Raw genomic sequence first — 27871 nt, forward strand, 5'->3', positions numbered from 1 at the left:
ATGCATATGACGGAGAGTTGTCACCTATGTCAAGATGTATGACAAAAATCTCAATTTATCTTCATTTATTTTAATTGCATAAAAATAATAATATATGCCTAGCTTAGTGACACATGTCTTTAATTCAGGCTGTGTAGGAGACTAAGGCAGGAGGATCACAAGTTCCAGGCCAGCCCGGACAATGTACTGACTCCCTATGTCAAAAAATAGAGAGATGGGATATCTCAGTGGTAGAGCACTTGCCTGTCAGGGGAGAGGCCCTGGGTCCAACCTGCTGCACTGCAAGAAAGAAGAAAAAAAGAAAATGTATTATTTCTTATTTGAATTAAAAAAAAATTTAGTTGTAGAAGGACACAATGCCTTCATTTTATTTATTTTTATGTGGTGCTGAGGATGGAACTCAGGGCCTCACATGTGGCAGGCAAGTGCTGTACCATTGAGCCACAACCCCAGCCCCCAGATTTTTTTTTTTTTTTAAATAGCAAGTCATGAAATTAAATGATGATGGGATGTGGCTACTTTGAAAGTGATTCAGTGGGGCTGGGGTTGTAGCTCAGCGGTACAGTGCTTGCCTCGCACACATGGGACACGGGGTTCGATTCTCTGTACCACATAAAAATAAATAAATAAAATAAAGATATTGCACCCATCTAAAACTAAATAAAAATTTTAAAAAAAGTGATTTGATGTCATGCTTCTCAGAAATAAAGCTTAAAATTAGAAAACAAAAGATTTTAAAATATTGGTGTATTTATTCCCAGAAATGGTCAATCTAACAAAAGTAGCAAACTATTTTGGATTGTTTTAAAATAGTAATTTTTTCCTGTGGCACAACTCATGTTTTTGAGTGAATTTTATGGACTCATTATTTGCCTTAAAATCTGAGAATAATTTTTTCATCTGTAGGGTTTTGGACTGACAAGGAGGAACTAAAGAAATTGAGGCAAAGTGAAATGGTTTTCAAGCCGCAGAAGAAATGTCAAGAATATGAAATGAATATGGAAAACTGGGTCAAAGCAGTGAAACGCTCCATGAATTGGTATAACAAGACATAACACTAAATGAAACAGTCAAGACTGTAGCCGGCTGGTGGATGCCACCTGCAGATTACAGTGCTCAGGGAGGACTGGTACCACAGGGACCACAGAGAAGATTCAAAATGAGCTTCGCAACCTGGGAGAAAAAGTGTTGCTCTTAAAAAACAAAAACAAAACTAACTAAAAAACACTGACTTTTTTTTTAATCTTGGTAAAATTATAAGGCGGCAGCAATACCTCAAAACTTCGTCTTCAATTTTCTAGCAAATTCCACAGGACATCAGCCATTTCCAACTGGATTTTGACAGTTATGAGCCCTCCTCTTTTTTAAACTGGGTCAGTGGTACATGGAACATAATTGTTTAGCATCCGAGAGCTAATAATTCTAGGTGAAACACCATTCACATTTTGCTCCAAATTATCGGAAAAATATTTCTTTAATTCTTTACAACTAAGCGGGCCAAACCAGGCATAGTGGAGCATACTTGTAATCCTGTCTATTTGGGAGGCTGAGGCAGAAGGATCACAAGTTCAAGGCCAGCCTCAGCAATTTAGAGAGACCCTATCTCAAAATGAAAAGGGCTGGGATGTAGCTCAATAGCAGAGCACCCCTGGGTTCAATCCCCAATACCAACAAAAAGAAAGAAAGAGAAAATTAAGTGGGATATTTGAAATCCATAAAGCCAAAAAGAAAGAGTAACTGAGAAAATATGGAAGTTTAAAATAATAAAAATTCAAATGTAAAGCCATAATTTTTCAATGTCATATCCAAATATGAGCTCAATGTGCCCTTCTCAGAAAAGCTTATTATTGAGTCAATTTTTTACTTTTTTGGGCGTAAAGATACTGCCTTAATTTTCCCTTGTCCAGCCAAAATCTAAGCATTCTTTATATGTGGAAAAGCACTGGAAAACTAATTTTAGTTAATGGACTGAAATATATGATGATTTTTAAGGAACAGAAAAATATCTTTTAGTTTCTTTCTCAAATAACATTTCTTTCAAAAATTCTGGGTGAAGTATAACATTCTATTTTTTTACAAAATGCAGGCAGTTAAAATACATCTTGCCTTTCTTCTCCTGTTCTTTATCTCTCTTAGTTATTGAGATGCTTACATAAGTGTCTTTTGGTTTTATTAAGTGCCTAGTTGATAGATTTTAATTTTAAAAAGGTGCCCTAGTTTATTGGCAATTTAAGACTTGCCTTCATGGTGGTATTTCACTTGTTGGTGTCTCATTCTAATGTTTGTCCAGCCTACTCATCTCTCTGAGCTACATGCAGTGGCACGTAGAATTGACAGGAGTGCATTCACAGTCACAGTTGCCCTTCTAGCCACAGAGCTGGAGATCCACAGAGAGGAGCCGACTTCATTCATTACTCCCACTGTCAGATTTCATTGCTAGAATCAATGTAAAGGAGAAACCCCAGGCTGAGTATGAAATTGTCGTAAGGCAGCTGACCAGCCCCCAAACCGTTTTTATGTTATTTGTCCCTGCCTGCATTTGGGGATTTGAATTTGCAAGAATGAATGAATGAATTTCCCTTTTTATCAAGATTTATCACATACAAGTCCTGCATGGTAGAATTGGCTATTGTGTAATAATGAAAGTGGGGGAGGAACTGTTCGGGGAATCTTCTTATTGATGCCATTTTTCTCCATTTGAGAATCCAGTTGATAGACCAACAGTTAAAGTGCATTTCTGCAGATTCCATTTCCATGACCTTCAAGTATCTCTTTCAATGACTAAATGTTACCTGATGGAGGCACTGTAGTAAATACAAGGTATCATTAGCTCCATGAAGATTTGGATATTTTTTTGTTAAACAAAGATGGTTTGGGGGCTGGGGTTGTGGCTCAGTGGTAGAGCGCTCGCCTAGCACGTGCGGGGTGCCATGTTCAATCCTCAGCCCCACATAAAAATAAAACAAAGATATTGTGTCCAACTACAACTAAAAGAACAAAAACAATATTTTTTAAAAAGGATGGTTTGGTTTACTGTAACAAGTCATAGCTCTTTATGTAGATAATATCTTATTATTTTTGTTCTCTTTTTACATCCTTTTTACAAAGTTTAGTGGCCAATTAAAGGCTTCTCTACCAAAATTACATGAAAACTGCTCTTGTTGTGTTAATATTTCTTTTGGCTTCTGCTTCTTAGTGGGTGTGATTTCACGGAAATGATTCTGTCTTTTGGATTAGAATATACTGAATTGTAATATTATTCCTAAAAATTTGTTTCATTTCTTCTGCACATTCTTCTTTCTCAACATTCAATTACAAAACAAAGGAGATAATATAGGAAAATAATTTTGAATATCTCTTATTAGAATTGAACTACTCCTTGAAGAGCAGTTGCTAATTTTTTTTCTTCTGAGAATCTAGAAACTAATCTTTTATTTGTAGTGTTTCTGGCTGTTTTTAGTGACATGATTTAGTAAATCTTTTGTCATATTTAACCAAATTCAGTAATAAGGTGATATTTGCTTTTGTGGTTATAAAAACAATTGATAATGAAAGTCAGTTGAGTGGGAAAAAATCACTTTTTCCATCTGTCAAGTTTATTTTCCATTTTTATGCTAATATTTGAAAAGAATTAAATGTGCTAATGTTCCTCAGCATGTTTTATTTTCCCATTATGGATCTATCAGATAGTTTTAGTTCTTAAGCAGTCTCTTAAGTTCTTAAGGAGGAGAGTGTTCCAAGTTCTTAAGGAGGAGAATGTTCCTGTACAGTCCATGTTAAAGTGGTTCTAATTGCTTTTATACTATAGAATTACTGAGTTTTAAATCCTTTTTATCCACCCATGACCTGGGCTTGCACTCTCAGCATTAACACTTTGGACTGGATAGTCTTTGTTCTGGGGTACAGTGCTGTGCATCAGAAGAGTATCCCCAACCTCCACCCTGTCGCTTCCAGCATCCTCCTCATAGTTGTTATGGCCAAAAAATGTCTCCAAACACTGCCACCATGGGAGGCAAAATCACCCCCGTTGAGAACCACCAATGTGGGCTAGGAGAAGAAAATTGAAGACTCAGGAATAGAGTATCATACTCCTGTTCTGACGCTTAGGGGACCCTCACAATATAATGATTGTCCTTTAAAAATTTTTTTTGGTGGTACTGGGGGATCAAACCCAGGGCCTCCATCCTGCTAGGCAAGGACTCTACCCGGAGCTTCATCTCCAGCTGGTAATTGTGTAATATTTTTACCCGCTCATCGCTACCGCAACCTTTGCAGCCTTTGTCGTCTTAATCAGTAGGTCTAGGACTTCAGTTTAGAATTAATGTATTCTACAGACCATCTGCTACTTGATCTGCTTTTTTGCCTCCCTTTCATCTCCGAGCAAGAGATGACCACTCTCTTTTTCTGCCTTCTGTGGAAACCTCCAGACTGGAAGCTCCCTGAAAGCAGGAGCCAAATCTGTTTCTTTCTCCAGAGCTTAACACTGTGCCTTCTTGTTTGTGGGATGAATTTTTGCTTTGTTTTAAAGTGCAACTTTGATTGTATACATATTTTATCTTTGATGTTACATACTTTTGTTGATATGGAACCGTTTATATTTGTTAAAAGTAAAATATGTCTCTGTTGAATTGATAACTTTGTTATAAGAGCTAGAATCCTTGTATTGTTTATTTAAAAATAATTCATATGTCCGTGTATTTGCAAATGTATTTTTATATAGATGTACACCCATAAATACAATTATATTTACTCTTTTTTTTTGGGGGGGGGGTGTTGGGGATTGACCCCAGGGCCTCGTGGGTGCTAAGCAATACCCTACCACTCAGCTGCTCCCTCAGCTCTATTAACTTTTAAATGTATAATTGAAGCCTTTCTAGTCACAGGGTTTATATGTTTGGCTGCAGATGACTAACAGAGATTAAATCATAACATTGCCAAACACTTAAGTGCTATAGGAAAGGAACTTCAGACATAGCCCTTTCTGCAAGACACACTGGGAACTAGTCTTTAAAATAGTACAGCCCAGGAGGCTGTCAGGAATTTTATAATTCTTTAAGGTGAGAGAAAGCTGTGCTCCAGGGTCCTTCAGATTTAAGTGATTCTAGTGATTCTAAAGTCATCCTAGAGATAGCCTAAAGAATGCTTGAATATACCCGGAAGGAGTCTGAATCCCTTTGGGAAATTTAAATCATGTTTTTTCAAAGAAGAGTTAAAAACCCCAAACATACCTTGGATCTTTAAGACCTACCTGATTCCAGAATCATCATCTCAAATTCCCAAAGCCAGGCCATCTGGTTCACAGTAGTCAAAAATGGGTAACTCTAAACTGGTGGGCAGGGTGGTGCATACCCGTAATCCCAGTGGCTAGAGAGGCTGAGGCAGGAGAATCATGAGTTCAAAGCCAGCCTCAGCAAGGATGAGATGCTAAGCAAGTCATAAGACCCTATCTCTAAATAAATAGAGTACAAAGTAGGGCTGGGGATGTGGCTCAGGAGTTTAGTGCTCCTAAATTCAATCCCCAGTACCCCCTCAAAATGGGTTACCCCCCAAAATAAAGTAGGTAACCCAGAATTGTGGGTTTTTTAAGTTTTGGAGCCTCGTAACCATAAATATTTTGGTGCCAGCATCTAAATCACAGGCTATACTGTCACTATATTCCCATAGAATCCTTGGCCCAAGAAGAATTCAAGAATGATCTTGGGTATAGAAAGGATAGAGACATGAGCCTGAAGAATCAAATTTGTTTCTGAAATTCTGTTCTTTTTCTACTGTTGTACCTCCTTTACTATAAATTTGCTATTAAAATGGCTACGTCTAGATAGATATCTATACTGTATAGAGGAAAAATGTTAGAGGGACCCCACCCTAACTAATTCTTGGGCTGAGGGTATAGCTCAGTGGTAGAATGCTTTCCTAGCATGTACAAGGTCCTGGGCTCAATTCCCAGCACTGCAGAATCTTTATGAGAGACACCAAACTTTTCCAGTATGACTGTACCATTTTATATTCTCACCCATAATATGTGAGTGATCCAGTGTCTCCACATTCTTACCAGCATTTGTTATTGTCACTTTTTAAAATTCAGCTATCCTCATAGGTATATAGTGATATTTCATTAAGGTTTTAATTTGCAGTTCCCTAATTTGAAATGCAGTTGAATATCTTTTTATGTGATTTTTTGCCATCTTTGTATCCTGTTCTGTGAAATTTCTGTTCGTATCTTTTGCCCATTTGTCAATTGGATTGTTTACTAAATGAGCCATATCTTTAAATATCTTTTTTAAAGTATTTTTAAAATCAGTCCAGTGACTTAAGAAGCCACTAAGTAGGATTTTTTAAAAAAAATAATCCAAGGCAAAGTGTATATAGCATTTTGAACATGATTTTATAATATCCTGAGCAAAAGCTCTGGATACAAGTTCTGTTCTGTACTCATTAGAGTGTGGTACTAATACTGTGAGATAGCAGAAACATTTCAAAGATACCTTTACTTAAAATGTTCTGTGGAGTGTACAGGTACATACTTTCTACATAGCTACCATCATGTTTCTAACCTTTTATACATAAAATCAACTGATTTGTGTAAAGATTTCATAATGACTTTGTAGAAAGTTAATTAGAAGTTTTCCTATTTGTGCAAGATAGTAAATATAAATCCCAATTCATATGCATCAGTAAATTTATATTATTTTTCTGGTATTCTTTATGAATTCATGGTTTTATTAAATAGTCATTGAGAATCTCAAACCATTTTTAAGATCAACAGACAAAAAATCAAGGGATGCATGGTAATACAGATATTTTTCATATGCACGTAAAATTTACCTTTTGTTTATTTTAACTTGTAGATTTTAAAAAATTACCTGGGCTTTTTTTTTAATATTTATTTATTTTTTTAGTTATCGGCAGACACAACATCTTTGTTGGTATGTGGTGCTGAGGATCGAACCCGGGCCGCACGCATGCCAGACAAGCGCGCTACCGCTTGAGCCACATCCCCAGCCCCCTGGGCGTTTTTATTAAATATTTTTTCCCACTTTGGTTTCTACACATTAAGAAAGTCACAGAGGGAAGCCCTGGGTTTGATCCCCACCAATGTGAAAAAGAAAGTGACAGAAATAAGTACATTAACTACAGCAGTAATTCTAAATAAATATAGGCTTCATGTGGTTAGGGAAAAAAGGGGTTTATGAACTCTTGCTTCTTTAGGTCCTCTTTAGACTTATTATTATATGTTCTACCTTCTCACATAAAGGAAATTACTTGAGGAGAGGGTTAATTCTTTGTGATGGGGGAAATATAATTTGTTGTGAAATTATACTGTATTTTTAAATATCTAGGGGGACTGGGGATATAGCTCAGTGTTACAGTGATTGCCTAGCATGCCTAAAGACCTGGGTTCAATTCTTCAGTGCTGCCAAAATGTAGCAAAGATTAAAAATAATTAGACGAAAGGCAATTCATATACTAATGTGATGGGATTAGCCCACTAGTTGTTGAAATCCTTTCTGAAAATTATAATCTAAAATGATTTGGGAAACTGCAATGAAACAGTGAATGATTGATCTATACATGTTGGAATATTAAAGAAGCCATTTTAATTTTGTATGTGTCGTTCTTTGCTTCAGTTTGCACACATTTTGTGACATCCAAATGGTGGAAGCTTCAGTGGAGTCTCTTCCTAGCTGAGCCCATGGTATCATTTTGTAGTAGGAAATTTTGAAGAATTATAAACATTGAGATATTTGAAGAAAGGCAGGTGTTTCATTATTATTATTATTTCAAAGTAATATCAGTCTGATGAAGAAGACAAAGAATCAGGACATTATGGAGGTAACTATGAGCATTATGTGGAGCAGGTTCTCCTGAAATTTGATCGTATTACAGCAGTTATCTTAAAGAATGGGTTTTATTTAAAAGAAATTGTAGGGAAAAAGGAAAGATGATAATATCACATAATAATGGACTTTTTTTTTTTTTCTTTTTTCTGTACTGGATATTTAACCCAGCGGCACTCTACAACTGAGCTACATACCCAGCTCCTTATTTATTTATTTATTATTTATTTTGTGACATGGTCTTGCTAAGTTGCCGAGGCTGGCTTCAAATTTAACAATCCTGCTGCCTCAGCCTCCTGAGCTGCTAGGACTACAGGCGTGTGCCACTGTGCCCAACAATAGTGAACTTTTTGCTATTTAGAAAAACAGACAACTGATTAAGTGGTAGAGATTATAAAACAAATATATTAGATATGCTGAATTACCTTTCTCCCACTCCACCACTTGGGCAAGAGCATTTGCACCTAGATTAGGGAGATGGGATTGTAGATTCTCATATTCTCTTACCCAGACCACAGGAGCCTTGTCCTCTTCCGAAAAAGACGCTGTCAGATCTCAGCTTCATCACCAAACACTGCCAACCATAGAGAAGAGGTTGAAATTATATCTACCTGGAAGCTAACAAGTCAGCTTCCCACAGTTTCATGGATTCTGACAAAGATAGGAGCCTCTTGGGTCAGAGATTAAGCCTGTTATTACTCATGGCATAGCAGGCATCAATTATCTTCATATTTACATCTGTTCTCCTTGCTTCCCAAGCCCTGCATGGAAGAATCCAGGCTGCTGTGCCTGCAGTGTTCTGTGGTACAGTCAAGGAGCCTCAGGCTTAGAAAAACCCCAGTGTTGCCAGGCATGATGGCCCACACCTGTAATCCTAGCAACTCAGGAGGCTGACGCTCAGCAATTTGTGAGACCCTGTCTCAAACTAAAAATAAAAAGGGCTGGGGATTGTAGCTCTGTGGTAGAGTGCCCCTTGGTTCAATCCCCAGTAATACTGGGGGGGAAAAAGCCACAAAAACAAAAAAACAAGTCATTTGTAATGTGATGATAGTAAATCTGCTTAATGCTTACCCAGAGGAAATGACTTTTATTGTACTGGATAGTTAAATAAAATTTCCCTCTGCTGCGTAGGGAGACACTAACTCTATGTCACAACAAAGGCCACTGTAGTTCTGATGGCAAATCAAGTAGAAATGAGATACCTATGTAGAATTGCCTCTTGATTGTGGCAATTTTCATGTATACACATACCAACACTCATTTAAATACACACAGTTTATTATATGTCCATTAAACCTCAGTGCAACTGGGGGGAATGCTTTAAAGAAAAGCAGAAGTTCATGGCTGGTACAGTTGCACATGGCTGTAATCCCAGCAACTGCAAAGGCTGGGGCAAGAGGAACCTAAATTCAAGGCCAGCCTCAGCAATTTAGAGGGATACTAAACAATTCAGTGAGACCTTTTCTCAAAATAAAAATAAAAAGGACTGGGGATGTTGTTCAATCCTCAGGACCAAAAGAAAGGAAGAAAGAAAAGCAGAAGTTCAGATCTCATCCCAGTACTAAGAAATGAGAATCTGTATTTTAATAAAATCCCCTTGTATTTTTTTTTCAACTTTTCTTTGCTTTTTTTTTTTTTTTAACTAAGAATTGAATTCAAGGGCACTTTTTAAAATTTTGAGACAGGGTTGCTAAGTTGTTTAGACTCTCTCTTAAGTTGCTGAATTTGCAATCCTCTCACCTCAGCCTCTTGAGTTGCTGGGATTTTAGTCATGCACCACATGCCCTGCTCAACCTTTTATTTTGAAATAATTTTAGACTTACAGAAAAGGAGTAAAAAGTACAGAGTTCCCCCTTCACCCCGCTTCCCCTCATTGACATCTCATATACTTGTGTAACCACAGACAGTTACTCAAACCAGGAAATTCATTGATACAGCAATATTAACTAATCTGTAAGCCTTATTCAATTTGATGTTCTCTAATGTCTTTTGAATTCAGAATTCAATGCACACCCCACGTTGCATTTAATTTTCATGTCGTCCTAAGTCTTCTCCAATCTGAGACAATTCCTTAGTCATTCTGTCCTCCGTAATGTAGACATTTTTTGAAAACAATTATTTTGTAGAATGTCCCTCAATTTTAGTTGTTCCAGTGTTTTCCTGTGATTAGATTAAAATATTGCAACGTTGTCAGATTACTGCAGAAGTGATGTGTGGCCTTCGTGCCTCCTATCATGAATATTTTATGAATTATTATGGTTATTAATCTTGGTCACTTGGTTAGGGTAGTATCTGCCAGCCAGGTTTTTCCACTGTAAGGTTACTATTTTTCCCTTTGTCATTAATAAAAATATTTTCCCCCCAGTACTGGGGATTGAACCAGGGGGGTACTCTACACTGAGCTATGTCCTGGTGCACCACACCTCTCCCACCAACCTTATTTCAAGACAGGGTCTCCCTAAATTGCTGGCCTTGAACTTGCAATCCTCTTGCCTCAGCCTCCTGAATTGCTGGGATTACAGGCCTGGGCCATGCATCTGGCTTGTCGGTGGATATTTCTTGCCTACAACAATCACTTCTGTGGTATTTTTGCCCAGTAATGGCGATTTTCTATGTCTGTGGTCTTTACATTTATTCCCTGAAATTCTGTACAGAAGAATTGTCTCTTATCCTTTATTACTCAGTTACCTCAGTATGGGTCACCTCTTGCCCCACCTCATGTCCTCTTGGTCCACCTTTTTCTTCTCTTTTTACCTCTTCCTCCTCCCGCTCCTTCTTCCTGCTGGGGTCTGAACCCAGGGCCCTTCCACATGCTAGCAAGCACTTCACCACTGAGCTGCGTGGCTGGCCCTTGGTCCACCTTTAATCCCCTTGTTGCTGCAATCAACTGCCCTGGTGAACCTGATAGCATCTTCCCTCATTTCATCTTCTGTTTTCTGAGCTGAAATTTCTCTGCCTCTCAGAATACCTGTCTGAACCCATTCTGACATTTTCTCTCATGTTCAAACCTGAAAGTGCTAGAGGGTCAACATTCTGTGGGGCAACCTTTAAACAGTGGAGAGGGGAGCCAGTGTACAAATATGCTCCTTGTCCCTCCAGTGGAGGGTTTTGAGTTGTGCTCTTCTCAGCTCCTCAGACAGTCCCCTGCAGGATTGAGGCTCAGTAGCCTTCAGCAGTGGTTATCTCTGTAACACATCCTTGGATTGGTTCCTCCTTTGTGTTTCACAGTTGCTGTCCGCTCCCCATGCCTGTTCTTTGGAATCATCTCCCAAAATAAACCAACAGCATGTAAGAATTTGTGTTGTGGGACTGGGTACATGTCTGTAATCCCAGAAACTCGAGAGGCTGAGGTAGGAGGATCACAAATTTGGAGGCCAGCCTCATCAGTATAGTGAGGCCCTAAGCAGTTTCACGAGATCCTGTTTCAAAATAAAAAATAAAAATAAAAAAGGGCTAGGGATGTGGCTCAGTGGCAGAGTGCTGCTGGGTTCAATCCCCAGAATCACCACCACAAAAATAAATACATAAAAGAATTTGTATCAGATGTTTGTGGAGGAGAACAAATTAAGACCTGTGCCTTACCAGTTGTTACATATTTTGACTTCCATCCTGTACATAATTTAAGATCCTAGGGAAGTATGAAGACATGTATAGGAATTCATAGCATCAAAACGGAAGGGGGCATTGTTAAAAATACCAAATATCAGGCTGCGGTTGTGGCTCAGTGGTAGAGCCCTTGCCTAGCATGTGTGATGCACTGTGTTTGATTCTCAACACTGCATATAAATAAATGAATGAAATAAAGGTCCATCAACATCTAAAAAAAATTACCAAATATCTAGCAGTAAAGGAGTATATTATATAAGTGCTTATTTTGACATCAATGAAAATGAATACTCATTTTTATACTTCCAAGATAGATGAATGTTGGCCAAAAAATAATTTGCAGATGAATAATACATTTTGACCTTAAATATATAAAGTTCAAAACCATAAAAAAAATAAGCGGGATATTGTTTAGAGGTATGTACACATGGGTTACAATTATAAAGTAAAACAAGGAAATTACAAACAAAATTCAGGATGCTCATTTGGGAAGAGAAAGTCATAGGAATTCAGAAGCGCACATGAGGCTCTGATGGTGTTAATATTCTGTTTCCCAAGCTGTTACATGAGAGTTCATCATTATTCCTGTTTTTTTATTTTTCAGTATTGGGAATTGAACCCAGGGGCACTCTACCACTGGGCTATATCCCTGGCTCTTCCCGCTTTTTTTTTTTTCTCAGTACCAGGGATTGAACTCAGGGGCACTCAACCACTGAGCCACATCCCCGACCCAATTTTGTATTTTATAAGAGACAGGGTCTCACTGAGTTGTTCAGCACCTCACTAAACTGTTGAGGCTGGCTTTGAACTCGAGATCCTCCTGCCTCGGTCTCCTGCTTCCTGAGCCGCTGGGATTAAAGGCATGTGCCACCACGCCCCGCCTCCCTGGCCCTTTTTTATTTTGAGAGAGGATCTTCCTAAATTTTCCAGGCTAGCCTCGAATTTGCAATCCTCCTGCCTCAGCCTCCCAAGTCTCTGGGATTATGGGCATGTACCAAGGTGTCAGGCTCATTACTCCTTATAGCTCACACTTGCTTTATAGTTTTTTTTTAGGATGAACAAGATATTTTATCCAAAAAAATACTTTAGGTTTGATATTAAGAAGAGGTTAGCTGGGCATGGTGGCACAGGCCCATAATCCCAGCGACTCAGGAGGCTGAGGCAGGAGGATCAAAGGTTCAAAGCCAGCCTTAGCAATTTAGCAAGGCCCTGAGCAACTCAGTGAGACCCTGTTTCTAATAAAATATAAAAAAAAAGGTTGAGGATGTGACTTGGTCATTAAGTGCTCATGGGTTCAATCCCTGGTACCAAAAAGAAAAAAAAGGGGGGGGGGTTACTTTTATGAAGGGTGATGTGGAATTGTTGCTATAACAAAAATCCTGAAATGAACTAGGGTGGTTTTTTTGCTTGAGAAAATTCCAAGGCTTTGATTTCATTCTGTGCTATTTGGTGATTAATCTTTGCATTGTAAGACTGTTTCTGGAAGACAGGACCCAGATTTAACACTTTTCAGTGTTATTTATTTTTTGGGTTAGTCACTAGGTGGATTGAATGTAAAAAAAGGATGTTTTTTTTTTTTAAACAAAATCATATCTGGAACTATTTTGGCAATGCATATCTTTCTGCATGTAAAATGGTGTCAGTAAGAACCTTGCTACTCAAAGTGTCATGTTTGGCTGATGAGCATCCCTTGGAAGCTTGGTGGAAATGCAGATGTGGGACACACCTTATTCTGTAAATTTTAATAAGAATTCCCTAGGAACATTAAAATTTGAAAGGCACTGGCCCAGATGTCCTATACCTTCACCTGCACCAAGCAGCCTCCAGTAGGAACTGGATGCACATGGAAATTCTTGAGGTTAACTGTAACATATCTGTCTTTTTCATAGCCCTCTCTTTGTTGGCAATTATGTGGCTCACATGTTTACAATTAGGGAAGACTGTATTTAGACTTCTTTTTCCAAACATGCTGGGCTGCAGCACTATCATCCATTCAATAAGGAAGTGTAAAACCTATCAAGCTTCTCTTAAGCCCTGGGGATCTATTAGAAAGGTAAACAGAATTTTCTGGGAAAGGAGCTGGAGTTGGGGAGTTGAGGGAAGCTTTTCTGGAGAAGTGTTTAATTGTAGATGAGAAGGCATGGTAAGTGAGTTGTGGGTGAATTGGGGGATTGTTCCAAGCACCAGGAGTACCAATTAATGGCGCTCTTTGGACATTTGTGTTTGAATTTCCAATTCCTTGCACAGTTCTTGGCACACAGTAAGTGCTTAATAAGTGTTTGCCAAATCAATAAGTGTGCTGTCACACTTCAGATACCTATTCTCTAGCATTATAGATGGCGGAAGCTTTATTTTCCTTTTCAAAAGAAATAAGATACCTTAGTTGAAAAAAAAGAGAAGGAAGACAGAAAGCTGATTATTGTGTAAACTGCGAAGCTGAAACCATGAGTGGGAACGGCAAATTGATTTACATGAATCTTCCCTATAGCAACTCAACAATTTATTCTGTTCTGGAGAACTTTCAGTTTTTGGCTTCAAAACCAAGCTGTTCCTCCTTATTCTGAATTTCTTGGCCTGCTGTGAAACTAGCATTTACTGTCTTTTACAGCATACCCTGATTAGGTCATGGAAATTCACAGCTAGATCAAACTAGTATATGGAAAATTTGAAATTTTCATTGCCCATTTTACTCTGTGGCATTGGAAGATGTTATGAAATGTTGACTCTTAAATCATTTTGTCAAAGGCAATATTACAGTATGATGACTGCCATCATTTATGAACACTTACTATAGGCATTACATAAGAAAAGCCTCATATTATCTCCACAAAACAGTAAGTTAGACCATATGAAAATTGGCAAATATCAATAATTTCATATTTCAACTTACTGTTATCTCCAAGCTTTCACTTTAGAAAAAGGTGAAAGGTAGCTGGGTGTGGTGGTGCACACCTGTAATCCCAGCCACTCAGGAGGCTGAGATAGGAGGATGGTGAATCCAAAGCCAGACTCAGCAAAAGCAAGGTGGTAAGCAGCTCAGTGAGACCCTGTCTTTAAATAAAATACAAAATAGGGCTGGGGATGTAGGTCAATGGTCGAGTGTCTCTGAGTTCAACCCCCAGTACCCACTCCCCAAAAACGTGAAAATTAATCCCAAATGGGCATAACTTCAAAATTTAGTACTGACTTTTCTGTATAGATTAAGAGGGGGACTTACAGGTCCTCAGCAACACCTACTCCTTTCCCCTCCTTAACCCAAGCGTTTTTTGTGTCTACTTTCATTGTGGTTATTGATACATCATATTGTGGTAGTTTATCTCCCCTGCTAGATTTGGTTTCTTGAGGATGGAGGTTTTTTTTTTTTTTCCCCTGCCTTGTTAATTTTCATATCTTTAGTGCCTAGGGTGATATAAGTGTTGAATAAATGCTTTGAATATAATGCCTTAACTAAATTTCTCGGTAAAACTAAAAAAATCCTTATTGATTTATGACTGGGAAATGCAGTCACTCCATTGGGGATTTTGCATTTCAGAGTCAGCCAGTGAAGGACTGCTTTTGGCATTCTTGGACCCTGAAGACTTAGCCAATGAGCAATGGTGCAGAAACTGTCTTTCCACCCTACTCCACAGGGAGGTCCAAATGTGCTCTTTTTGTCTTCCTCTTTTCCTTTAGGTATCCACTTAAATAGCACTTCTCAGTGTTGCCTTTCCTCATCACCCTATTTAAGAATGAAGCTCGGCTTTTTTTTTTTTTTTTTTTTTTCATGGCACATATCAGCATATAAAGGAGTTTTAATTTTGCTTATTTCTTTTGCATATCATCTTTCTCATCTTACTAGGATATAAGTTCAATGAAAGTAGGATTTTTTTTTTTTTTTGGTCTCTTCTTTTGACTTCTGATGTACCCCAGCATCAAGAAATAGTGTTTGGCAGTATAGAAGATCTATAAAATTTGAACGGATTGAAATGAGAAAGATCTAATTTATCGTTTTAAAGTTGGCCTCTTCCATGTCACTCACATCTGAGCCTCCACAATGAGGCTCACACAGGATGTTTCACACATGCAGGAATGGACAAAAGCTCTAATAGGGAATTAAATGATAGGAATTTGGTGGGGGTGGGGGGAGGGTGTGTGCGGCGATGTTCTCTTCAGCTTCCAAGTGACACCGATTACCTTGCCTAGTTTGCATCTTAACCTACTTGGGTAGTGAAGAACGTCCACATCCCCAGTGATCTCTAATCCACTGTCTGCATACATTTCAAGATGCCCATTTGAGTCTACGCTTGGCCTCACTTCAGGGTCACCCATTCCCATCCCCCTTCTCGCTGCTCCCTTGGGGCGACCCATCAAAGGCCTAGGGACCGAGAGTTAACCGCCCCAGTCCCCTTCTTTTCAAGAGGAATAGGATTTTCCTTCTTTGGGGGATGGATGGAAAAGAGATTCACACCTTGGAGCCGAATGGGGATAGTGGGGGTGGTGAGGAGGTAGAAGGTGGAGAGGGGGCAGGGAGTGTTTCCAAATTTCAGGTTTCAGGCGGGCAGAAGGCGGCAGGAGTGCTAGTGACCGGCCGAAGCCGGGTATCGGCTGGGTCGCCCCAGAGCCGGGGAACTGGGGGCCGGCGCCCAGCGCGAGAGGTCCCGTCCTTCATCTCGACCCCTCCCCTCTTTGGGAAGCCTAGGGGCGGGGTTTGTTTACTCCCTGCACGCACTGCCGTCCTGGCCAATCAGTGGGAAGCGTCGCCTTGCGTCACGCATCCTGAGGGCCAATCGGCGCTCACTGTGCTGCTCCGCCGCCAAAGCTTGCGCGGGGGAAGCAGGGCAATAGCTCTGTCGGGTGAGGGCGGACGGAGTCGGCAGCGACCTCGGCTGTGCAGCCGTCGCTGCCTGGCACACGGGGCGCGCCCTGACCCTTTCTCTTTGGGTAGGCTCGAGGGCGCGCGCTCGTTCGGGGCCTCGATCTCCCGGGCCTCTACCCGGCAGGCCACGGATTCCCGACTGCCGCCAAGTGCGGGCGCCAGAGGAGCGGCGGCGCCAGAAGACGTGCCCCAGGCTCTGCCGGACCGGCTCGCGTGGCCGCCTCGTCCTGTGCATCCGAGCGGCGGTAAGGTCCGGGGAGAGGGCGCGGGCCTGCTTGCCGAGGCCCTTTGGACCCGGCGCGGCGCCTGCTTGGGCAGGTTTCCCTCCCTGAGCCCCGGGGCCTCCTCGCCACCCCAGTCGCATCTGTTTATTCCCACGGGTTGTTTCAGGCCTGGCCTAATAACCCGTGAGTGTGGACGAGAATTGGAAGCCTGAGAGGGTCACCCACTTACACACACACACACACACACACACACACACAGCACATTAGGGGAGGTCACGTCCCTGAGTCACGCCTGGTGGAAGAGGGGAAGGGCTGCTTGCTACTTTTTCCTCGGCGGAGAAGGATGGCTTCTGAACCTGGTTTTCTGACTTTTCTTCCTTTCCGAACCCACAAGCCTCCATCTGTCTGTGCCAGGTGTTTCTTAGAGTTCTAAAGCTTTGTGTATCTGGAAGAGCCTCATGTACCCCCAGAAGGGAACTTTTCTCTAAAGTAGAGGATCACTTTTTGGGCCCAGAGAGAGACCTTTTGAGAAATTATGGAAAACTGTGATGTTTCTCCATAGAACTTATCAAGATTTTCGTAGGATTTCGCCAAGAGACTGTACAACGAAGTGAATGCACGCTCGGCCTGTGTTACCTTGCATTGTGTGGTCTCAGTTTGTTCAGCTGTAAAATAGTAGTTCCTACCTATGTGGAGGGGGGGAGGGAGTCAAGGGACTAATCTATGGAATGCGCTTGCAACTGGACTCTCCACACGTATTAAGTGCCCAGCATGAGTTAGGCATTTTTATTATTAACTACAGAGGATGCTAGTTTTGAAAAGGACTCCCCCCCCTTGTTTCCCTTCTCTTTTGAAACTGTTAACAACCTCATTCCGTTTCCATATTCATTGCTGAAAACTCCCCAGTCCTTGAATACTTTTCCTCATTCCATTTCCGAGGCTCTGACTCCCTCTCCTACTTATCTGCTTTCCTTTACTAAATCAGTAACTGATTCTTCCCCTGCCCCACTCTCCCCTACTTCTTGTGTTTTCGTTTGATTTTTACCCGCCTGATTTTTTCCTGGGCCACTGGTTTTCTCTTAATGCCTTGAAATCCCCCATACCTAATAAATGTAGTTGAAGTTATTCATTTTTTTTTCCTGCACGACAAAGTCATGACTTTTTCTCTGTTCAAAATTAAATGTAAAATAGTTTAACTATTCTAGTTGCATCTTGCTTTTTCAATTTCATTGGTTAGCCTGTAAATTTAGCTAAAGTTTTATCGCTGTCATATTACTATACTTAATCTTCATGTCAATGTTCATTCTCAAATAGCACCAGGAGAAAAATGCCTAGACCCCAGGTTCTGTCACACTTGTGTACTGGCTCTGAATGTATTTGTTATTTATTAGAACATCTTGTGCCTGGAACTAGTCGAGTCTCATGGCAGATGTGGTGTCTGTAGCACTGTTCTGGCAGTGCACTTGCCCAGCACCACAGCACTTACATTTTTAAGAAACCCCAATACTTTTTGAACTCTTACTTTTCAGGGTTCCCCTCCCTCGTTTCTAGTTTAATTAAGAAAGAAATTGGAATTTTCTAGTGTGTAATAATTTTGTGATCGTATAATTCCTCCCCCCTCACTCTAGTGATAATGTGTAGTCCACATAGCACATGGCAAGTTTTTCCCTTGCAGCTAACATTTTTAACTGAGCTGTGTGCTCTCAGCACTGCTTGAAATGGGATGAATGTCTTTTTTGTCATCTTTTAAACTTATTGATGTGTGTATCATAATGGATCTCAGAAGAAACTAGAAAATGTAGATTGAGACTCTTTTAGGTATAATGGATTTTAAAGATGATTAAATATACTTGCCTCTTCATACTTGAAGCTTTCTGTTTTAATCTAGGATACACGATTCTCTAGGTGTGGGTCACAAATGGATTTAAAAGTAGGTTTGTTACCCTCTAGAAATATTTAGCAAAATTATTTGCATTAGTATGTTTTTCTGGAGAGATAACTCATAGTTTCTGAAGCAGAGATTTGGACAATTCTAATTTATATAAAATTATTTCTTTTATTGAATTGGAAGTTGTATCTTTACTGTATATGTTTAGCCTCTTCTGTATTTAAGTTTTGAGATATTTGAAGATATTTATATTTCACTCATTCTTTTCTTCTCTGGACAAATATTCTCAATCTTTTTTTTTTTTTTTTTTTTTCCCCACATTAAAGTGAAGTGAATGAATCCTCAGCCTGTATTACCTTGTATTGTACTAGTGACTGAACCCGCAGACACTTTACTGCTGAGTTACAAAATTACTTTTAGTTTTGAGACAGGGTCTTGCTAAATTGCTTAGGGCCTTGATAAATTTCTGAGGCTGATTTGGAACCTGAGGTCTTCCTGTCTTTCCAGTTGCTGGGATTAGATGCTTGTACCACCATGCTCAGGAACATTCTCAGTTTTTTTTTTTTTTCCTTTTTGGTAGTGCTGGGGATTGAACCCAGGACTTTGTGCATGCTTGGCAAGCACTCTATCAACTGAGCTATATTTTCAGCCCAACATTCTCAGTTTTAACCTCTTCTAATGACTTTTCTGACATTGTTTTCATTTGAACCTCTTCATGGTACTGATGGCTTTTTAAAGAATTTATTTAGTTCATTCATATTCTTATAAGTATGGTACATCAAATTAGGTATTAGCTAGTATAGAAGATCTTAAATTATCTCTGTTTTTTTGTTTGGTGCTGGGGATTGAACTCAAGAGTGCTTTTCCACAGAGTTACATCTCTAGTCTTTTTAATTTTGAGACAGGTTCTCACTAAATTGCTGACGCCAGACTTGAATTTGTGGTCCTTTTGCCTTAGCCTTAGCCTTTTTTTTTTTTTTTTTTTGTTATGGGAGATTGAACTCTGGGGCACTTGTCCACTGCTACATCCCCAGCCCTATTTTGTATTTTATTTAGAGACAGGGTTTCACTGAGTTGCTTAGTGCCTTTTGCTGAGGCTGGCTTTGAACTCACAGTCCTCCTTAGCCTTCAGAGCTGCTGGTATTACAGGAGTGTGCCCAATTTGCCTTAGCCCTTTGATTGGCTGAGCTACTCACCCGGGGCTTCCTCTCTGGTATTATTATTATTGTTATGGTACTGGGCTATTAATCACTGAGTTACATCCTCATGCATTTTTTATTTTTCATTTTATATGGGGTCTCGCTAAATTGCTGAGGATGGCTTTACAGGTGGGCACCACAGTGCCTGGCTCTGGTTTTAAAGAAGGTACTTCAAAACCAGCGACTGGGGAGGTTGAGGCAGGAGGATTAAAAGTTTAAAGCCAGCCTTGGTGATTTAGTAAGGTCCTAAGTAACTTAGTGAGACCTTGTCTCTAAACAAAATATAGAAAGGGCTGGGATGTGGCTCAGTGGTTAAGCCTCCACCTGGTACCAAAAAAAAAAAAAAAAAGGCGACCACATCACACTAATTCACAGTAATGTACTGATTAGGAAGATAAATTGTGGACTAACCTTCTTGGGTTTAAGTTCTGCCTCTACAGTTTATTGACTGAACAACCTTGATTTAATTATGTAACATGGTGAGTTTTAGTTTCCTTATCTATAAAATGGGGTTAATAGTAGTACTTCTCTCAAAGGGTTGTTTTAAAAATTAAATTAATATATATGTAAAGAGTTCAGAATGTTCCCTGGCATCTAATTGTTCTCTCTGTGTGTAACATTATAACTGATTTTATAGTCAACTAAATTTCCTTGGGTTGTTTTGGTCATGCTTTTCTAATTTTTTTTTTTCCAGTAGGACCCACTACCCTCCTTTCCCCAATTTTCAGTCATGCTCTCCTAATTATTATTATTATTGTTTTTTAATACTTTTATTTTATTTATTTTTCGTTTATTTGTTTTTATGTGGTGCTGAGGATCGAACCCAGGGATTCTCACGTGCTAGGTGGCAAGTGCTCTACCTCTGAGCCACAACCCCAGCCCCCTCTCCTAATTCTTTAATGGAATCTTTTTTGGTAGAGCTTTGCATTTGTCTGTATTAAAATTTTCTTATCAGAATGTTTCCATTTTAATTGACATTTAAAAAAAATGACCTGAGTTGGTCATCTGGTAAATGCCAAATTATGTTTGATAAACTGTGAATTTGATAATGCTGGCGTTGCTGTTTTGCAAAACTTTATGAAAATGTTGATTACACAGTACTAAGAGCAGAGTTCTTGCCTTTCTGAAGAATGTAAAATTTTTATTTAATTCTTTGTTTCAGATTGGTCAAATTTAACCAGTTTATTATGATGCAACTCAAATATTTCCAAGTTTTTACAAGAAATATATGAGGAACCTTGATAGTTGATTTACTAGAATTCAGATTTTATATACCTGTTTTGTTTTTAAATTTATATCTAGGGCTGGGGATGTGGCTCAAGCGGTAGTGTGCTCTCCTGGCATGTGCGGGGCGCTGGGTTTGATCCTCAGCACCACATAAAAATAAAATAAAGATGTTGTGTCCACCGAAAACTAAAAAATAAATATTAAAAAAAATAAAATAAATTTATATCTAGTCAACTTAGTAACTCAGAAAAAGAGCTTTAATTTGTCATTACTTGGCATTAATGAGACCATACTACTTTCCAGTAATGTATGTTGATTACTATTTTTTTCTAAGTGTTCATGAACTTCTTTAAATAATAATTCTAGAATCTTGACGGGAATTTCAGTGATCAGTATTTGGCAGGATCTCATTTCTCTTTTTTTGAACAACAGTACTATATTTTCTTGCCTTAGTCTTCTGTCAACCTCTCCTGATCCCATAGTTTCTAAATGAGTGCTAACTACTGTGTGGAATTTTTATCTGGAGCAATATATTTTATTGAAAACTTGCTTAAGAACACTAAGAGACTCTTTATTTGTCTTCTCATTCATATTGAGCTTTGGTTTCTGTTAACTCCCATGCCCATTTTGTGTAGGATTCTAAAGCTAATTTATCCCATCCAAGCTGAAGAGATTTTTCTTGATAGAGATGCCTGAAGCAAAAAACTCATCTCCGTCAACTTCTTTCCATTTCTACTGTTGTTACTGTGGTCTGGGCTCTTTCCTTTTTTTTTTTTTTGGTGGTGGAACTAGGATTGAACCCAGAGGCGCTTTACCACTGAGTTACATTCCCAACCTTTTTCATTGTCTCACTAACTTGCTTAAGGCCTCACTAAATTGCTGAGGGTAACCTTGAACTTATGATCCTTCTGCCTCAGTTTGCTGAGCCATTGGGAATACACGAGTATATCACTGCACCCAGCTATCATTTGTCTTTTTTCTTTTTAGTTGTAGTTGGACACAATATCATTATTTTATTTATTTATTTTTATGTGGTGCTGAGGATTGAACCCAGGGCCTCGCACGTGCTAGGTGAGTGCTTTACCGCTGAGCCACAATCCCAGCCCTCATTTGTCTTTTTTCTTTTCTTTTTTTTTTTTAATATTTATTTTTTAGTTGTAGTTGCACACAATACCTTTATTTCACTCATTTATTTATATGTGGTGCTGAGGATTGAACCCTGGGTCTCGCACGTGTGAGGCGAGCACTCTACCACTGAGCCACAACCCCAGCCCTCATTTGTCTTTTTTCTTTAATTGTAGATGGACATAATACCTTCATTTTATTTATTTATTTATATGTGGTGCTGAGGATTGAACCCAGTACCTTACACATGCTAGGCAAGTGCTCTGTCACTGAGCTATAACCCCAGCCCCCTTTTTCTTTCTATTTCTTTTCCCCTCCATCCCTCCTTTTTTTCTTCCTTCCTCCCTTTCTTTCACCAGGGATTAAGTCCAGAGGTGCTTAACCACTGAGCAATATTGCCAGCCTTTTTTATTTTTTATTTAGAGGCAGCATCTTGCTAACTTGATTAGGGCCTTGTTAAGTTGCTGAGGCTGGCTTTGAACTTGTGATCCTCCTGCCTCAGCCTCCCAAGCCACTGGCATTGCAGGTATGCACCACCGTGCCTGGTTTATCATTCCTTTTTAAAAAATTATTAGTATTTTAAAAAAATGTTTTAATTGTAGTTGGACACAATACGTTTATTATATTTTTATATGGTGCTGAGGATTGAACCCAGTGCTCTATCGCTGAGCCACAACCCCAGCCCCTTAATTATTTTTTTTAAGATCTTGATGGAATTTTATTTTATTCATTTATTTATATGTGGAGCTGAGATTCGAACCCAGTGCCTCACACATGCTAGGCAAGCGCTCTACCACTGAGCCACAACCCTAGCCCTTTATCATTCCTTTTTTCAAAGGACTACTGTAATAGCTTTCTATTGACTGACTTCCAGTCTTTCTGTCTCCTGTCTTTTTAAAGTCTTTTCTTCCCTATTGAGATAATATATAATTATCTAATTAGAATTTTAATAATTTTGAGTCCTTACCCCAACTCTCTTATTCTGTTTTACCTTTTGTTTACTACCTTTTAAAATTTAAGCCTATGTGTATCTGCATCTGTGTGTGTGTGTGTGTGTGTGTGTGTGTGTGTGTATGTATTCCTATGTGCCTGTGTGCCCATGGGTGGGACTGAACCCAGGGCCTTGGGCATGCTTGGTGCATGTTTTGATACTGAGTTACATCCTCAGTGCCTCAAGCCTTTTTAACCTTCCTATTCTTAGGGATGGCATGAAGCAGCATCCAGATTGAAGGCATAGAGGGATGGTGGCTCCCCACCAATGGTCTTTGTGTGAGTCACTCCACAGACATTTAAGAATGTTTACTATGTTACCAGCACTTTATGAGACGCTGAGTTGACAAAGGGGCATGATAAAGTCTCAGTCCTCAAAGAGTCCTATATGCAAAAAGGGAGAAATTAGTTGTTTTTTTTTTTTTGTACTGGGAATTGAATCCAGGGATGCTTAACCACTGAGCCACATCCCCAGCCCTTTTTAGTTTTTATTTAGAGACAGGATTTCAATAAGTTGCTTAGGGCCTTGATAAGTTGCTGAGGCTGTCTTTGAACTTGTGGTCCTCCTGCCTAGCCTCCTGAGCTGCTGGAATTATAGGCATGTGCCACTGTGCCTGACTGAATTATATTTCATTTAATTGGTTGTGTGATTATGAGCTTTGCGATGTGATAAGCATATTGTGAATAGAAATAAGTATGTACTTAGATAAGATGTATACTGTTAAATTTACTTCTTCTTTGCAACATAAATATATCATTTTTTGTAAGGCCTATATGTCCTCTGGCTACATGTTACAGCTTTTTATTTTTTTTGTTTACATATGACACTGGAATGCATCACAATTCTTATCATACATATAGAACACGTTACAGCTTCTTTTATTTTGCTTTTGGGTACTGGGGATTGCATCCAGAGGTGCTTTACCACTGATCAACATCCTCAGCCCTTTTTTATTTTTATTTTGAGACCGGGTCTTGCCAAGTTGCTTAGGGCCTTGCTAAATTGCTGAGGCTGACCTCAGCACCCCCAAATTGCCGAGATTACAGGCATGCTCCTGGAAACAAGTTCTTTTGATTATTAAAAAAATTATAGATAGGGGACTGGGGATGTAGCTTAGTGGAAGAGTGCTTGCCTAGCATGTGTGAGGTCCCGAGTTCAATCCCTAGCACCATAGATGCACAAATTATATGGAGGCTAAAGGATATCATGAATGATGTGAAATGTTAAAATTGTTACGAAAGAAGAAAAAAAAGCTAAAAGTGTTCCAAAAAGGTAAAAGATTAAAAATATAATAGTAATGTTAGTCATAGAGCAGGAGTGTCATATCTAGTAAAACCTTTGTACTTCATAGTCAAAGATGTTGTGGTCAAGGATGCTGTTATGAATAGGGAAATGGGCATATCTGGTAAGTTGGGTATGTAACCAGAAATTTAGTGTAATTGAAAACAGAGTAGTGTCTCTGTCATCAAATAGAAAATATAGCACTTTATTTTTAATTCTAGGTTTCCATTGAAGCTTGCTCACGAACTTCTAAACAAAGCTTTGTTAGACTGTCTGGGTATGTATATAGGTATTACTGTCTACGTATAAAGGTATTACTAAATATTATATATATATATATGTTTGTCTATATGTAGGTATGTATGTGTTTAATACACACACAGGCACACACACATACAAATTTAGTAGTTTTCCCTGTAAGAAAGAATTTAATTCAGGTTTTTTTTATATTTTGATATGGGAATTGAACCCAGGGTGTTCAACCATTGAGCCACATCCCCAGTCCTTTTTATTTTTAAATTTTGAGACAGGGTCTCACTAAGTGCCTTGTTTAGGGCCTTGCTAAGTTTCTGAGGCTGGCTTTGAATTTGTGATCCTCCTGCCTCAGCCTCCTGAGCTTGCTGAGATTACAGGTGTGCACCACCACACCCACTGAGTGAAAAAAAACTCTGTGATATTAATTTCATTCACTAATCTTGTAAAACATTTTCTGATTTTCTTTCTCATTTTTAACTACTGCAAGGGTATAGTAATTTTCAGCCCACCATCTAGTTAGTTATTAGATTCCTACAGCAGTTGGCAGAATGTATTTTTTTCATGTTGTGATGATGGTGATTTGGTGAATTTTGTAGTTGATCTGTATCTGTCTTAAGTAACTAGTCTGCTTTTGTTTAAAAAAAAAAAAAAAAAATTTCCCCCTCTGCAGAACTAGGGAATGAACCGAGGAGCATTCTTATCACTGAAGTACATCCCCAACATTTAAAAAAAAAAATTATTTTGTGACAGGGTTTCACTTTTATTCCTACTTTCTTGAGTGTTTTTACCATAGAAAGGTGTTAAATTATGTCTAAGATTATTTGTGTAACAATGGAAAAGGTGAACTTTTTTTTCCCCCCATGGTGCTTGTGATTGAACCTAGGGCCTCATGCATGTAAGGGAATTGTTCTTATAATGTATGCTGAAGTCCCAGCCCTTTAAATTTAATTTAATTTTATTCTTTGCATTGCTGGGAATTAAACCCATGGCCTTAATATGCTAGGCAAGTGCGCTACCACTGAGCTGCATTCCCCAGACCTTAAGTTTTATTTTGAGACAGGGTTTCTGTTGAACTTATGATCCTCCTGCCTCAGCCTTCTAAGTAACTGGAATCACAAGCATATGCTGCTGTAGTTGGCTTGGAAAATTTTTATGTGTAAAATATGAACAAAATAGGAAACGCTCACAGTTTATATTTTCTTTTAAATACCTTTATTTTATTTTATTTATTTATTTTTTAAAATGTGGTACTGAAGATAGAACTAAGTGCTTCAGCATGCTAGGCAAGTGCTCTACCACTGAGCCATAACCCCAGCCCCTCACAGATTATTTTTTCTGATACTAACTGTATGTGAGTCTTACTGGGTCTCATAGCTCTCCAGTAAGGCATTTTTTATTTATTTTTATTCTTAGCTCTTTCACAAATTCTCATATTTCTTCAAGAAAACAAAACAGGTGCTAAAGATCAGGAAAGGAAGTAGATCAGTTGTGCTTTCTGGACTTTTCTGGGCCTACAGTCTTTGTTTTTTAACTACCTGAATTAATATTTGGCTGTTTTCTTTTTTTTTTTTTTAAATTTTTTATTGTTGGCTGTTCAAAACATTACATAGTTCTTGATATATCATATTTCACACTTTGATTCAAGTGGGTTATGAGCTCCCATTTTTACCCCATATACAGATTGCAGAATCACATCAGTTACACATCCATTGATTTACATATTGCCATACTAGTGTCTGTTGTGTTCTGCTGCCTTTCCTATCCTCTACTATCCCCACTCCCCTCCCCTCCCCTCCCCTCTTCTCTCTCTGCCCCCTCTACTGACATTCATTTGTCCCCCTTGTATTATTTTTCCCTTTCCCCTCACTTCCTCTTGTATGTACTTTTGTATAACCCTGAGGGTCTCCTTCCATTTCCATGCAATTTCCCTTCTCTCTCCCTTTCCCTCCCACCTCTCATCCCTGTTTAATGTTAATCTTCTTCTCATGCTCTTCGACCCTACTCTGTTCTTAGTTACTCTCCTTATATCAAAGAAGACATTTGGCATTTGTTTTTTAGGGATTGGCTAGCTTCACTTAGCATCATCTGCTCTAATGCCATCCATTTCCCTGTAAATTCTATGATTTTGTCATTTTTTAATGCAGAGTAATACTCCATTGTGTATAAATGCCACATTTTTTTTATCCATTCATCTATTGAAGGGCATCTAGGTTGGTTCCACAGTCTTGCTATTGTGAATTGTGCTGCTATGAACATCGATGTAGCAGTGTCCCTGTAGCATGCTCTTTTTAGGTCTTTAGGGAATAGACCGAGAAGGGGAATAGCTGGGTCAAATGGTGGCTCCATTCCCAGCTTTCCAAGAAATCTCCATACTGCTTTCCAAATTGGCTGCACCAATCTGCAGTCCCACCAGCAATGTACAAGTGTACCCTTTTCCCCACATCCTCGCCAGCACTTGTTGTTGTTTGACTTCATAATGGCTGCCAATCTAACTGGAGTGAGATGGTATCTTAGGGTGGTTTTGATTTGCATTTCTCTGACTGCTAGAGATGGTGGGCATTTTTTCATGTACTTGTTGATTGATTGTATGTCCTCCTCTGAGAAGTGTCTGTTCAGGTCCTTGGCCCATTTGTTGATTGGGTTGTTTGTTCTCTTATTGTCTAATTTTTTGAGTTCTTTGTATACTCTGGATATTAGGGCTCTATCTGAAGTGTGAGGAGTAAAGATTTGTTCCCAGGATGTAGGCTCTCTATTTACCTCTCTTATTGTTTCTTTTGCTGAGAAAAAACTTTTTAGTTTGAGTAAGTCCCATTTGTTGATTCTAGTTATTAACTTTTGTGCTATGGGTGTCCTATTGAGGAATTTGGAGCCCGACCCCACAGTATGTAGATCGTAGCCAACTTTTTCTTCTATCAGACGGCGTGTCTCTGATTTGATATCAAGCTCCTTGATCCATTTTGAATTAACTTTTGTGCATGGCGAGAGAAAGGGATTCAGTTTCATTTTGTTGCATATGGATTTCCAGTTTTCCCAGCACCATTTGTTGAAGATGCTATCCTTCCTCCATTGCATGCTTTTAGCCCCTTTATCAAATATAAGGTAGTTGTAGTTTTGTGGATTGGTTTCTGTGTCCTCTATTCTGTACCATTGGTCCACCCGCCTGTTTTGGTACCAGTACCATGCTGTTTTTGTTACTATTGCTCTGTAGTATAGTTTGAAGTCTGGTATCGCTATACCGCCTGATTCACACTTCCTGCTTAGCATTGTTTTTGCTATTCTGGGTCTTTTATTTTTCCATATGAATTTCATGATTGCTTTCTCTATTTCTACAAGAAATGCCGTTGGGATTTTGATTGGCATTGCATTAAACCTATAGAGAACT

General features: G+C 39.0%; 2 protein-coding genes across 7 annotated transcripts in view; both read left to right on the forward strand.

Moving 5' to 3' along the window:
• Gk5 (glycerol kinase 5) overlaps nt 1–4891 on the forward strand; it is a 75345-nt gene extending 70454 nt beyond the window's left edge. Inside the window, exon 16 of the mRNA XM_027933872.2 lies at nt 907–4891. Within this exon, the coding sequence (XP_027789673.1) occupies nt 907–1055 (149 nt within the window). The 3' untranslated portion in view covers nt 1056–4891. The remainder of the gene's footprint in view (nt 1–906) is intronic.
• Nucleotides 4892–16477: 11586 nt separating this feature from the next.
• The window catches only part of Tfdp2 (transcription factor Dp-2), a 161341-nt gene continuing 149947 nt past the window's right edge, over nt 16478–27871 (forward strand). For 5 of the 6 annotated variants that reach the window (XM_071615588.1, XM_027933597.2, XM_071615589.1 and 2 more), the window contains exon 1: nt 16478–16544. The gene's annotated coding sequence lies outside the window, so the exon portion shown is untranslated. The remainder of the gene's footprint in view (nt 16545–27871) is intronic. The other variant, XM_027933596.2, reaches the window with a different exon arrangement.

The sequence above is a fragment of the Marmota flaviventris genome, chromosome 8 (genome assembly GCF_047511675.1).
Source record: "Marmota flaviventris isolate mMarFla1 chromosome 8, mMarFla1.hap1, whole genome shotgun sequence".
NCBI classification, from domain to species: Eukaryota; Metazoa; Chordata; class Mammalia; order Rodentia; family Sciuridae; genus Marmota; species Marmota flaviventris.